This window comes from Carassius gibelio, chromosome B7 (genome assembly GCF_023724105.1).
Source record: "Carassius gibelio isolate Cgi1373 ecotype wild population from Czech Republic chromosome B7, carGib1.2-hapl.c, whole genome shotgun sequence".
In the NCBI taxonomy this organism is placed as follows: Eukaryota; Metazoa; Chordata; class Actinopteri; order Cypriniformes; family Cyprinidae; genus Carassius; species Carassius gibelio.
In genome coordinates this window covers 16,124,642-16,140,181 of record NC_068402.1, presented here as the reverse complement: position 1 = coordinate 16,140,181, position 15,540 = coordinate 16,124,642, and the positions used below count along the sequence as shown (strand labels likewise).

Below are 15,540 nucleotides of genomic sequence, written 5' to 3'. Positions count from 1 at the left end.
CTTCATTCAGCTGCAATTACAGAGCCTTTAGTGTAGGGCTCGTTTGTGCTTAGCAGTTGGCAGTGCATTGATTTAATATGTAATCAGTACACATACTGTAAGCCTGAAATGTAAATTTTTCGGCTGCTTACAAAGATTTTCTGTCACACTTTAATTACTACATTTTGCTGCTTGACGGGAACTTTTGTGAACTAATTATGAGGTAATCACGATGTCCTGCAAGCATGTTGTTTATCACTGTTTATAAGTGTCCTATTTTATAAATTCTATTTTACAGTAGAGTCACCTATCATGCAGAACAAGCTGTTAGCTCACTCTAATTCTCAGGGTGACATAGTTAGTATCCATCCCATAATTGTAGTGGTATCTGCACTGTTAATTACTGAAGTAAATGGTTGAACTGCTGCCAAGGACCCATTGTGTTGGGGCTTTGAATTGTGTTTTTACCATCTGTAGAATTGGGAAGAGGAGCAGGGGGAGGCTTAAGAGTGAGCTCACAGCCTCGGGGTCTGAGGCCATATGGAGCCAGCACTTCGACTGCACTTTATTGCACACCTTGCTGTTTTAATCAATGGCAAGCCTGTTCACAGGACACAGAAACCAGAGGTTATTGCACTGTGTCAGGGGGCTTTTACTGCATGTTTGTTTCTCTCTCATGTTCAGAAAACATATGCACTTGACTTTACATCTTTTGTCTTGCATGTGGACCATGGTATGAGTTTGTGTTTATATCCCAAATGCATTTATTAAAGGGGTCGTATGATGCGATTTTCCTTTCTCTTTGGAGTGTTTCAAGCTCTTGGTGCATAAGTCTCAAATCCAAAGAGATATTCTTTATCAGAGTTAAGACTGCCACACCCCCTAAAATGGCTTGTTTAAACACGCCCCCACATAACTACATCACTATGTGGAAATATTTGTGTAATGTCGCCCTAATGTTCAGGCAAAGAAAGAAGGTGTGGTTTCAGTAACCGCTGTTAGTGTTGAAGCAGCCATGTCAGGGAGATGCTGTGTATTATGGCGAAAGCAAAAGCACTTTATTTTTCCTTTTGAAAGTAGATGCATTTAGGAATCTTTAAGATTACTTAAAATAGAACAGCAACACATTTTATGGACTACCGTTTCATGTACCTTGGAGAGGAGGTAATTCTGACTTTGCTACGAAAATCTGCTGCTTCTGAATCAGCTACTGTAAGTGTGTTTTGTTATTAGTTTATGTATTTGCTATTGAATGTTCAAATGCGGAGTTTGCGTGTTGCGCGCTCACGTGTGTGTGTGTGTGTGTGTAAGAGAGAGAGAGAGAGAGAGAGAGAGATATGGTCACTTGTCTTAACCTTTGGTGTGTTGTACTGCAAACACATATAAGCTCCATCACTGTGTCTGTCATGTCACTCTGTTCCCCTTTCAGGCTTGAACTGAAGGTAAAACTAAGGACATTATTAACTGTCTTTACATTTATTTTGAAATATGAAGCTTGTGATTATGGAAAGGGGCATTACATTTCCGACGAGTACTTGTAGTGTTCAGCCAATCACAATGCAGTTGGTCAGTTGACCAATCAGAGGAAGGGGGGGCTTTGTAGAAAATTACCCGTTTAAGAGAGGCGGGGCATAGAGGACCTACAATAATATACAGTATTTGAAAAATAATGTGTTTTTTGAACATTAAAGAATGTCAACATGTTCTGTTACACCAAATACACAAAATAATGATCTTTATTATACTTTATTTAATATATTCACTTCGGGGCCATTTCTTTCATTCCATTGCACTGCTCCTCCTTAGTTTTTACATGTAAATATGCATGCTAAAGTTTTTAATCAATCTGACAGAGTGAGTGATTCACAGAAAGACTGGGCCTGTTCCAGCACCCACATTTGCATTCTTGGTCACTTTAAAGACCATGTCCCAGGTCAGAAACATGACCTTAATGTACACAAAATCCACTCTCTAATCTCTAACTACTTTTTTTTTTTATCACTTTAGCACCAACTTCTAAATTGTGTCATGTTGGGGACTATTGAGCAGAGAAGTTTCTTTTAAAGTACACATTAAGCTCTGTAAACACTTGCATCTTACAATATACATGTGTTTCATCTGGTAATCAAAAGTTCTTTAAACCTTGAGGCCTTCACCTAATCTCAACAGACAAGTGGTCAAGTGCTTTAAATGCAATTGTGGGAACTGGAAGATGCCCAAAAGCCTGTTTTGTTCCCGAATGAATCAGTTAAATAAGGGATTCAGCAATAAATAATCAAATGACTCCATTTAAGACTCATTGTCACCATTTACTGGAAAAAAAACAAAAACATGTAACTTACAGGAGTCACTGAAAAGTCAAATCGCTAACTGTTGTATAGAATGTTATAATAATGAATAAAAATAAAATATTACTTTCAACCAGATACAGGTTATAGAAAGTCAAACAGCCACATCCCAGTTTGGCATGCTCATTCTCCACTGTTGGTTTACTGCCTTCATCATGGCATAATGTTACAGCTTGTGGTAATGGTTACACTGTGTGCTGTAATAGTGTGTTTGTGTGTGAAACTCTTCATTGTAATGTTATAGTTGTGTTAATGGACCAGACAGCGTGGTGTGTATGTGTGTAGGAGTGCGTGGCAGGTTCAGTCAAATGTTATAGTTTGTGTTAATGGTGCATTAAGAGTGTTAACTGCTACAGTCCCAGCTGTAGACACAGCTAGGCCTCCCTTGCCCCAGTTATACACAACCCTCCCCGAAGCTGAGAGCAGCTCCTGCTATTCACCAGCCTGTGTGCATATTGTTTAATTATTGGCTGTTCTGGAAGCACCACAGGAGGGAACGCACTGAAACTTGGCCAGATGAACGCAAGGTTACTACTTCTGTACTTTGCAAGGTAATCAAACCACATGCTTTATGATGGAGAGGACGTCAAGTGTGCCTGTTGTTGATGTGGCCATATTAGGGGGCATATTTAGGTTATTGGCCCGAGGCAAAGAGTGTGTGGTTCAAACGCAGGCTATTGTAACAGAGCTGACTTATGACTCTATAACTGTGCTGGGCAGCAGGAGTGTCCTCAGTTGTATTAATTTATCACACACTGACTCTGTATAGCATCAGCAGATGGAAACATCTTTCCTTTATAAAAGAGACCAGATTTTTTTTTTTTTTATGTTTTCAGTTATTCTTTTAAGATTTTAAGACTGGTCTGTTCGAAAAATGTAAAGTCTGTCATTGCAAGTATATGCATTTAAAAAGTACTGAAAATTCACCTTTGCTATCGAAGGAATCAATTAAATTTTTAAAATATATTGCAATAGAAAACAGTTATTTTAAATAGTAGTAATATTTTACAGTTTAATTGTTTTGACTGTATTTTTGATCAAATAAATACAGCTTTGGAGAACATAAGAGATTCTTTCAAAAACATAAAAGGATTTAAACCACAAACAGTTGTTTACAATCAATCAATTTCAAAGTGAGTTTTAAAAATTAACTTTAAAAGTGATGTAAATAAGGTCTTAATCAACATTATTCTCGAGGGCATGAGATATTTAAAAAATACATTGCTTTACTCATCAAGCAGTTTGCTGTGGAGAGTATCAATATTTCCTGTGAGAGCGGGTTAACAGTAAGGGCAGCAGCATTTGAAAGCAGATGATCATTATCGCCTGACTCAAGTTATTGAATTGTGAATAAATGCAGCGTGCCTGGAGTCTGCAGGTGCGACCACCCTCAATTACTAACCTGAGGGACCTCCTGCAGAAATCTTAACACAGCAATTAACAACATAATTAAGTGGTAAAGTCCTTGTGCCATTCTCCCACAGCAGAAACAAGAGTGCCATTGACCAGATGAAGGAGGGCTGGGCTCTGATTGATCATCCGGTTGACTCGCTTGCACAGGCATTTATCACCCTCTCCAGGATAGAGCGAGAGAGAGAATATGTCTGTGTTTATAGGGAAGATGAGGTGCTTAGTCTTGGTAAAGTGTCAGAGGCCTTGTTTTTCACATCATTAGACAATTGTGTGTTAATGAGCTCTCACATCCAGCTCTGTGCTTTAAAAGTTCCTGATGTTAGTGGAATGACCTCCCAATCTCAATTCGAACAGCTGAGTCTTTTTTCAAAGTCACATCTTTTTTGCCAGCACTTGACCAACTAATACTAGCACTTACCTTTTCATTTCTATTTTATTCTATTCTATTCTTTAAAAAAATAAATCCATAGCTACGTGTTCTGCGCAAGACTAACTGAGACTTGTATACTGTTGTTGTTCTCTCATTGGTCTGATTGCTTCTATTGTTCCTATTTGTAAGTTGCTTTGGATAAAATCGTCTGCTAAATGATTAAATGTAATGTAAATGTAAATGATACACATGCTTGTGTATATCCCATGCAAACCTGAAAAACAAATGGCTCGCAGATTCTCTGCTAAACTGGTTGTTTTATTTTCATTTCAGTTCAGCTGTCATTATGTGGAAATCCACCTTATTGAATGTCTGCTGATCTGATCGAACAGATGTAGGTGCACAGCAAAGGTTAAGCACTTTTCATTCAGTGCTCCAGGAACGTAATGACAGCAGATGTGTTTTTGCCAACAGCAAATATCTGCAACTGAAAGCTCAATATTCCCTATTGAAGTGCTTGTTGTAAAATTGATTGATTCCTCTTTTTTATGATTGCATGTTTATTGCAAAGTTACATTCATATAACATATTCTAACTAAACTATTTATATTTATAACTATTATACTTATTATTAAGTTTAAGACTGATAATGATCTTGTTGTGTATAAATACAACAAACAATCACTAGTCCGATAATTTAGTTTATGAATGTTTAATAAAATGTTATATTCATCATTGTATATAATTATTATTCAGCAAATAAGAATATGTAGTTTAGATAAAATATAAAATAATGCAAATATAATATTTATATATATATATATATATATATATATATATATATATATATATATATATATTATCTTTATAAATTAATACATTATTATTTTAAATATATAATATAAATATATATATATATATATATATATATATATATATATATATATATATATATATATATATATATATATATATATATATATAAAAATGTATATATACATTATTTATAAATATATAGTATATAAATGTACTGTATATGTAATGTAATTAATTGTGCTTAATCACAGAAACCTGTGTAATTAAATAGCTTCGATTCAGTTTTATTATTATTCAGCCGAATAAGAAATGAACAAGTTCTCTGTCAATACAATATGAGGTATCTAAACGAGATTAGCCACTATGTCAACTGGACTCAGGATCAAGGGGCCTCGGAGCATGATAACACCTGTGATGGATTTCTCATTTATATAGCTTCTGTTTCTCTCCTTCCCGTGGGATCTGTGAAATTGAGAGGCAAACATGAGGAAGGTTGAAACACGGTGTGATGGAACATCAAATAAACTGCCAGGTCTTATTGTGTCAATAAACTAATTTCTCTTTTAGAGTTTGACCTTTGACCTCTAGCGGCTGGGCGATCCAGGGTTGTGACAGGAGAGAAAATCTCCTGGGAAGGAACTGGGAGGATGAGAAACAAAGAGAGAGTGAGATTCGTATCCATCAAGGATGTGTCAACACGGAATCTCTCTCACACATCGATTCGAGCAATCATAAAGTTCCTTCCTGTTTCCTCATGTGCGGCATGTTTTACAGATGGATCCCCTGCTACAAAGCAAGCACACCTAATGAGCCATCTCCATTTCCTTCCACACAGTCATGGAACGAGGTCTGCTTGCAATGGCTTTGTTTGCCAAGAAGCTGTTGTCTGTTTATACAGAACTATGGCCTCTTAGCAGATTCTTATGTTTTGTTTTATTATGTCAGTGTTGTGAGGCGCTCAAGCCATTTCTACCACCAGAGGGCACCATTATATGGACAGAATGGGAAGGAACTCCATCAGGATCCTTTCTTTCACTTTGAGTGTGATTAGTTTCTTCGGCTTGAAAACGACCCTTACGATTTCAGACACAAAACACATATGGAGAACCATAAGGCCATGTGCCATTCATCGAATATGCCATCTCTGACCTGCGTATACCTCTGCAAGATTGAAATGTGTGGCCGTTCTCCATCACAGTCAGGGGTCACGAGACATGACAGTCAAACATTTCCTGTGTCATTGAGGGATTTTATAGTCTGAACTTTTACCCTGTAATTACACAAAGGCTCAAGCTAGCGCTAAACGCATAAAGAAGCACAAAAAAAAACACAGCATTGTAGCTTAGTCAACAGACCCAACATCTGTTTAATGTGCCAGTTATAGATGCTTTCCACACTCTGTATGATATTTACAGGCTACTTTAGAGTATGTCACATTAGCTGCTTATGTGTGGTGGTTCTCGCAGCGCTCTTTAGTGCACTAAATCAGCTTTCGGCAAACAAAGGGAGCTGGAGTCTTTCTAAACATTAAAGAAACCCACAGACATAATAGCCCAAGTGTTGCGTGCCGGACAAACCCAGTTACATTCAATACTCCATTTACATTCAAGCCATTTGCAAAAACCCATCTCAATTTATCTATTTATTTACTGCTTTTTTTATTTTTGAAGGCTAGCGTCAGGTCCCGTGTGTTTGCCCTTGTGTTAGAAGGCTGCATTGTGGCTTTCCCTGAGGCTCAGCTGCAGGATTGTGGTTTTTAATGAAAAAGTGACGCTATAGAGCCCAGGTACAGTCCAGGCTTGTATTTCAGTTGCTTTTGTTATGTTTTACAATGAGGCAGTGCGGTTGGATACTTACAGACGCTCTAAATGACCCTCTGGAGCCTGCTCATCATGCCGACCGCTGGATTAAGCATACAGGAGCTGCTTTAGGATCGATACTGGCCTGAATACCTCTGGTACTTTTATACGTTTGCCTGTAGTTCTGGCCATTAAGCCTGTCTTCAAATATAACTGAGATGAGGAAGCTGGGATATGTGATCAGGCTGATAGAAGAGATAATACGTACCTGAACATCAATGTTTGAGAGACCAGATTCAGCTCTAGTTCTAATATCCAATTAAAATCATGTCCAGCGGACTGTATCTCTTACAAATACACTACCGTTTTAAACTTTGTGTTGTGTTTGTTTTTACATTTTCAAAGAAGCAACTTATGCATATTTGAAAAAAAAAAAACTACATTAGAAGATATTTCTGTAATGTAATATAATTATTTAAAAAATGTTTAAAATATTATATATATATAATATTTTATATATTATTATATATTATTATATATTATATATTATTTTAATATTTTTGACGAAACCAACTCCCTGATGAATAAAAAGATTGAAAGAACAGAATTTATTTGAAATAGAAATTTTTACATTATCTCTCTCTTCCTTTGGCTAGCTCCCTTTATCAGGGGTCAGGTTGGATGCAGAAATCTTTACATTATAAATATTATAAATGATAATTAATAATATAAATGTCTTTATTGTGATTAATTGTTTAGTCAAGTGGAACACAAAATGTGATTTTTTTTCTTCTATTTTTCATATAACGCTACAGACAAAAAACATAATGTATTCTTGTCAGTGTCCTTGATAATTAAAAAAAGAATATTACTGACACCAAACTTTTGAATGGTAGTGTATATACACAATATGCATTATACAGTACACAAAATATTCAATTAAGGATACGTATAAATATGTGTATAGAATGTATATTGTATATATAATATACTGAATAGGTCTCTATTAGTGTGCCAGGTACAGTTTTTAATGTGCAAGAATCCAGAATCAATTTGAAGTGTAAAACAAGATGTGTGTGAGTTTGTTCTGCAGACATTACTGGAGCTCTTAAGAGGACCGGGGCTGTCTAAAACAGAAGGAGCGGAGCACTTATTAAGTCTTCAGTATAGGTCAGATCTAGAGGCAGTGGTGTGAGTACATTAGCATACACGATGGCAGAACGTTTAAGGTGACGAATAGGATAAGCTGAGAGGCCTGTGCTACCTGGCTCAGAGCTATTACCAGACCCCCTCAGGCTTGATTTATCAACTCCCCTCTCGCAGTGTTTCTGCTCTGATATGACTGTGGAAATGGACTAGTTTAAACACAAAACCTTGATCCCACTGACCTCTTAATATGCTTATAATGATCCCATTTAACAAACAGATGTTAGGGCAGTCACGGCAAAGCCAGGCCACAACATGTGCTGTTGGCAGTAGACAGTGAGTGCACGGCATAACAACACATTCTTTGGCAATTACTATTTTGTACAAATCTTGTAGTATCTTGTACAAATGGTAAAGCTAGTTTAGAACTGACTTGTTTGAGATTCAGTGTGTTGTCTCGAAGAGACTGAAGTATTACAGAACAATAAATGTATTATAAAAAAGGTATATAAAAGAAAGTCCCTAATGACCTACTGAAAATGAATACAAACAAGCAAATATACTCCATTATCTGTAAATCACTTTCAGAATTGATGCTACCTTTCAGTCTTCAGTGTCTAACAGAATAAAATATATTCCATAAGGTGTAATACATTATTTGGAAAATATTTATTTGCACTAAAACTGAAAATGTTGTCCAACTTTATATGTTCCAGCTGTATTTCTCTTATGCTGTAACGTGAATGTGACATATGCAAAGCGAGTTATAGTTGGTACCCAAAGCAGACCACTTCACTACAGTGATAGATGTGCAAAATAAACAGGTACGGTAATGAAATATTAACAAGCCAATTTATTATGCATGTGCATCTCTATTTTATGGAAGCAATGAGGATCTCATTTACATATTGCACACACTTTAGCGATTCCAATCAGAGTGGTGGACACATTCCAGATGCAGTGGATCCGGTGGGTGAGAGGTCAATTGCTGATTTGTGTGACTGAACTCTTCAGATTTATCCAACTCTGATTAAACCCTTTTCTGATTTTTTTATTTATTTTTTACAAACAATAATATCAGGAAATGTATGTCTTTGTGGGAAAAATAGGGAAAAATCTCTCATTCCCAGCTTGTCTTTTATTTCTCCTCTTCTCCAGTGCAGAGAGTGAAACCCCAGCAGCTCATGTGTCTGTAGTCAAACTGCTCTGGCTCAGCTAAGCAGCTTGTCGATGGAGAGCAAGAGAGAGAAGACCGTTTGAGCTGATAAAATGTTTTTTAATTACCAGACACTGAATTCCAGCCCTCTCTCTCTCTCTCTGTCCTGTGCTCATCCTCATGGCTATAGGTCCAGTTTGATTTCTGATAATTGTGTTTGCTGATGTGGCATGTTTTTTTCCCCCCTTTTTTTTTTTTGTAATACTGCACCAGACATTTACAGCAGGTCCACAGAGAGGACGACAAACTGCAGTTACATCTCTCTTCTAATCAGCACTTTACAGCTAGATACATTGACTCTGGTACTCCATTTCTGTCTACAATTCAGCCTCTAAGTCTGCAACAATGAGACTCAGCCATTACTTATTGTGCTGTGTGACACACAATCAATGTCATGCAGAGCAGCTGATGACTCATTCAGAAAGACCTCAGAGCGTGAAGGGTTAACCACTCATTAGGTTTGATTGTGTGTTTATGAGCCACTTGTGTATTCAGCTGTTTATACAAACTGTACATTTTAGAGCTATCAAAACTATTTGGCAATCATAATACGAGTAATATAATCTGATCATTAAACAGAGCTCTTTGTATGTTTTGACTAGAGGGTTAAAACCTGACTGTTTCAATCGTACTTTGAGACGAGAATGGTCTTCATTCAGTCAAAGTCAACCCCATTGCGTATTTAAGCGTTTCGCTTTCATCCTCTTACAAAGTGAGCAAAGAAAACATTTAAGGTGGCATTCTTTCATTGCTCATTCAGACTGCGTATTTGTTCCACTTTAGCTTTAGGGCTGATAACAGGCCATGCCATTGATAGGCTTGGATCACTATTGTTTTAAAGTTTGATGTGAGACCTGATCCTGTTTGAAAGGCAGCGATCATATCATTGTAGATTTCAGCTCGCCATGGATCAGACTTAGCTTTCATAGCTGTTTATCATTACACAATGCTATAACCCTGCCTGTGGTCCAGGGCATCAAGGCGGCATTAGCTGGACTCTGAGGTCGAAAGAAGCAAAACTCTACTTTGCTGACGGATCAATGTCTGTTGAGGCTTTTGCAATCAGGCTGTGACCATGATTGAGCGAAAGAGTCGTCCCCTAAGATAAAGCTGTAATCAACAGCGCACTAAATGTTCTTTGTTGTACATTCAATTACACGCTAATGAGATGTGCAAAGTGGAAATCTTTAAATACTAATGCAATTTAAGTCATTTATAACTAAAGCTGCAAAGAAGTAAATAATAGAGTTAAAATATGAAAGAGATAAAGTAAATAACAAAGGTAAATTATTGTATCTACATCAGTAAAAACCTTGTGACTACACTGCTTATGAAAATGTATTTAAATGTGTACTCGTATTTATAGTTATAAGAAATAAGCACAATGTCTCTGCATCAGTTTTGATAAAGCTGTCTGTGTTTATTTTGTGATAATAACCATTTTACTGTACTTCCACTATTACTATATAAAATAATTAATAGAAAGCAAAAAATTACTTTAATAAAAAAAAAAAAACAGCTGAAAAAAATGAATTAACAGACGGCAAGAGAAAGATTTTGCAATGTGTTTATAGTTAATTTATGACTAAAATGATGTGTCTGATTAAGATTATACAAACAAATAAAAATACATAATATATCTAGTCCTATAGCTACTTCATCATATTATTTTATGTAAGGATAAAATATACTGTAGAGTAGACATTTAAAAGATGTTTGTACATAATACACAAAAGTATGGACAATACACATTATGCCAATTGAAAACAAAAAGTACAAAAAGTAGGGGGAAAAAGACAAAAACATAAGAAATAAAAGTCATTGCGAAATGAATAAGTTCTATATGCTTTCTTATTTTATGACAATGAAATGGTTTAGATAATGTTTAAATTCTTTACAAAAATAATAATAATAAAAAATAAAATTAAAACAGGAAAATGTGGTTTGTTGTAGGTATAACCACATTTTCCTGATATACATTTGTGGATCATCTAATTATTTTTAAACCACAAGCAAACCACAGGCCAAAATGACGTCATGACTAAACTCTTTTATTGATAATTTAATAAATAATTGTATTTAATGACAACATTTTGAAATAAAAATAATAATTACATGCAACAATAACTGACACAGAAACTACGCGAGTAATGTCTAGCAGTAAACTAACGTCCTGTGGTTGGCTTTTATGTGCATCGAATGGATCTTCAGCTTCCGGGTAAATGTGACAACACTTCCGCTAAACTTCCTCCGCTTTACTTTCATTGTTGACAGTTTTTTAACTACTGAAAAAAAATTCGTTATAAATCGGATTAACAAAAGTCATTACATCTCTAATGATATTCGTTCATTTATTAGACAAGTAGCCGCTGCGTCAGTTGTGTGGGGAATACTTTCATGTTTTCTTCACTGTTAGTGAGCTAAGCAGCTAGCCGTCTAGCTTGCTGTACAGCTGCTGTGTGTCTGGGAATCTGCTCTGAAAGCCAAGATTATGTTTTTGTTATGCTTTTACTTGTTTTGAATAACCAGTGCAGCATGGAGTCCGAAGGAATCGTGATTCGGATAAAAACCCCGCTGGGAGACATGGACTCATCCGTGGACTGTCCTTCACATCTCAACTTCAGCGATCTGCTGGTGAGTTGCTGTTTTAACTTTAGTTATTTGGTGTCTCAGTACATTTAAGAGACAACCCCTTCATGGAGTGTGTCATTCCCTGATGAGTCGTTGTGAGAATAGTGGTGCTGATTGACAGCTGTCAGTCAAACGTGTGATGGCTCAGTGATTCTCCTCTTGTTCGGCAGGGCGCGATCAAGGATGTCATGCCTGAAGCCACAGTCACCGCTTTTGAATGTGAGCATTGCTGTTATATTCTTTTTTTAAATACAATTAAAAAAAATAAAAATAATAACTTATCAGTATAACCAGTATAAAAGTTTAAAACTACAAGAAGATATTAAAGAATAACTACTGTCTTTTTCTGTTTGCAATGCTGTTATCTTTATTGAACTAAAAATACAGTTGGTTATAAGGAATAAATAAATAAATATACAAATTTGCAGATGATTGATAAAAATGTTTGATTTAAATAGGCAAGTGAGTAGCTGATGATTCAGATGTGTTCTTGTTTATTTCAGATGAGGATGAAGTTGGTGATCGAATCACAGTTCGCAGTGATGAGGAGCTCAAAGCCATGCTGTCATATGTGAGTATGTCTGATGTATAAATGCAACTGAGACCTTTTGCTGTTAAACAGTGTGATTTCAGCATAATGTTTTTTTTAAATGTATTTTATAGCCAGATTGGCAGTAGGGAACTACACTTCCTATCACTGTAAACAAATCTCCACCAATCAGAGAAGTCACACAAAACATTGACAAAAGAGCATTACATGAAGCTTTTCAAATGATGTAACTAAGTCGGTCTCACTGCACTTTTAAGGTACTTTGTGTAAATATATCAATATTGTTGAATCACACACACACACACACACACACACACACACACACACACATATATATATATATATATATATATATATATATATATGACTGCTTTGTACTTATTATTAAAGTCAGTTGTCCTGTTGCTTTGTTCAACAACATCATTTGCAATACCATGGGATTCATTACAGTCTTGTATCTTTTTCTGGTTCAGATTTTTTTAGTGTCAAATCATAGTTTGTGGTAGGGCTGTCATCATCATCAATATCAGATTTTCACAATTCAATAATTGCGGAGGTTAGGGCTATGCAATTAACCGCATGTGATTGTCATGCGCTTCTCATCAGTAAAGCCGATTCTGTGAGTAGTAGTAAACTATCATCACCTGTTTTCAGATTAAGCGACTTTCACTACATAGAGCCGTAGTTCACTGACAATTAGGCAAAACCGCGTTCGAAATTCAATGCGATTCATCTGCGATTATGCCTAATTGTCAATAAACTATGGCTCTATGTACTGAAAGTCGCTCAATCTGAAAACAGGTGATGGTGATTTACTACACAGGACCGGCTTTACTGATGAGATGCCATGCTAATCTGCCATGTCTGTAATTTGTAAAGTAAAAATTTCCCTGCAAAAAACATTTCGCCGAACACCGAGGCCCTGCGATAATATTAGTCCCGTGTGAATTGACATCTCTGTATTTTGACGGTCGTATATTATTTTTCGAGGTATTACGATAAAGTATTAAAATGTTTGCCTTTTTACATTTACTTTTAGCTGACGCTTTTTATCCAAAGCGACTTACAATTGCTATATATGTCAGAGGTCGCACACCTCTGGAGCAACTAGGGGATAAGTGTCTTGCTCATGGACACATTGGTGTCTCACAGTGGATTCGAACCCGGGTCTCCCACACCACAGACGTGTCAGTCTGATTACTAGACAGACTTCTATCTGTATTAGACAGAACTGTTAACAATGACAGTGAACAAGAGTGAGAATGTGAGCTGTGTGCACTCAAGTCGCTGCAACTCTCTGCTCCGTCAAAATAAAAGTCCTGCCTCAAACACATCGGTCAAGCAGAAAAACGTATCAGCCAATGCCGATATTTGTAAAATGCCAAATATTGACCAATATATTAGCCTTGGCAATATATCAGTCGACCACTAGTATTAACACAATATTTTTGAAACACCACAGTTATCGGTGATATATTGCAATACCTCATCCCGGAGCTGGTTGGTTCATAAGTTTAATCACAATGCTGTACTGAAATGCCTATGGAGAAAACAGACAAAGAAAAGTACTTCCGGAACCAATGCTGCTGAAAAGTGTGTGGTCACTGTTGCGCTCTATTACAGTCTGTTGTATTAAACTTTTGAATGCTGAGACTGTTTTTGTTGGAAGGGAAAAGCTATTACAAATCTATTATTCCAGATCCGTTCACCCTTGGGGAAAGTGTTCTCATTACTTTGCTGATTGGCAAGGATGACAAGTAGCTACATATTTTCTTTTTTTCTCATCAATTTCTTCATCTATTTCCCTTTTCTGGCTTGCACATCTTGATGTTTCCATGGCAACGTGCGTCTCTGGCTTGAACCCCCTTTTAAATGATACAGGTGTTAACCAAGCAAGATTAGCAAAGGGAAAACTGTAATAATACGATCCTGTTTATTTTTTTGTTATTCATTATTTTTGTGTTGACTCAGGCAGCGGGCTCCCCCTGTGACCAGGCACAAATTGAAAACGCTGGAAATATTAGTGTCTCACGTATTTAATAAGAAGCTATCGTAAACTTTTGCCTTTCTTTTCAGGTTCGGGAATGTTGTTGCCTACTCCTGTTTCCTCTCTTCTTCATCTCTCTCAGATTTCGGTTTGTCGTTTTTAACGCTCTTCTTTCGAGACCGCCGTAGAAGTGCTTTCAATACTTACTGCTCACATTGTGGACACCGAGCGTAATGACTCGTAATAGTTTTTCCCCCTGTGAAGTACAGTGGAAGTTAAATGAACTATCAGCTTTTATTATTTATTATTCAATACTTAAAGTTTCGCCTCATTAGAAGCACAGCCCTCCTGGGTAGAGGAATTTTTCAAAATCCACTTTCAGCTGGTGTTGTCTTTTACCCCCCATCAGCTCTCAATGACTCCCGAGTAGCCATGGGCTTCAAAACCACCGCTTCTGCAGGAAATGAAATCACTTAGATTTGATATTTATTTATTTTTAGATGCTTTATCAAAGTGGTACCTCTCAAGGCCAATGCAGTCATTAGCCAGATTAGGCCAGAAGGTGACACACTGACAATGATGTCTCGCGGGTGTCCTGCACTGCCTGAGTGTAATTCAACTTTTTTTTCCCTGTCTTGATTAATTCTGCGGTCTCCATGTGGCTGGTTTTGAAGCACACATTTTGACATTGGAGATGTCTGCGGGAATGCAAGTATTCGCGACAATCTGCATTAATGCTCATGTACTTATGTTCCTCCTAAGGAATGTGCCATCGCACCTCACCAAAGAATTCTTTGAGGCCATATTTCTCTGACAGTGAATATTACCGCGCGTTGCAGATTGCCTCCCCGTCGCATTTTGGTTAACAGCACAACCGAGTCCACTTTGTCTGAAAATGAGTTTTTCCTCCCATGATGCTGTTTGCTCCTCTGGGGAGAGCGCAAGCTGCTGAGAAGGGGGAATTTAATATGCGTGTAACATGTTCGGAAGCTTGTGTCTACATTTAACCGATCATTGTGGACATATTTCAAGCGTTTGCCCTTTGCCTTAGTGGCTCTTAGGGTCTCTATGGGGACCTTTATAAATTTGCTTCAATTAAATCCATGTGAAGGGATCTGCCAGTATGTAGATTAAATACGAATTAAGAGATGACTTCTTGCTTCACAGGTGTGTAAGCTAATTCGCTGAGCTCTCTGGTGGAAGCCGACCTTCAAACTGTCTTCTCGCAGTTTTTTTTTTTTTACTCCAGTAGCGATCATCAGTGTGAGATCTCTGAGATGTTCTG

At 36.9% G+C, this 15,540-nt stretch overlaps 1 protein-coding gene across 2 annotated transcripts in view; it reads left to right on the top strand.

Moving 5' to 3' along the window:
• Positions 1 to 11,307: 11,307 nt before the first annotated feature.
• Positions 11,308 to 15,540, top strand: part of map2k5 (mitogen-activated protein kinase kinase 5) — a 52,653-nt gene continuing 48,420 nt past the window's right edge. For both annotated transcript variants that reach the window (XM_052561251.1, XM_052561250.1), the window contains exons 1-3: positions 11,308 to 11,721; positions 11,889 to 11,937; positions 12,222 to 12,289. In XM_052561251.1, the coding sequence (XP_052417211.1) occupies positions 11,590 to 11,721; positions 11,889 to 11,937; positions 12,222 to 12,289 (249 nt within the window). In that variant the 5' untranslated portion in view covers positions 11,308 to 11,589. The remainder of the gene's footprint in view (positions 11,722 to 11,888; positions 11,938 to 12,221; positions 12,290 to 15,540) is intronic.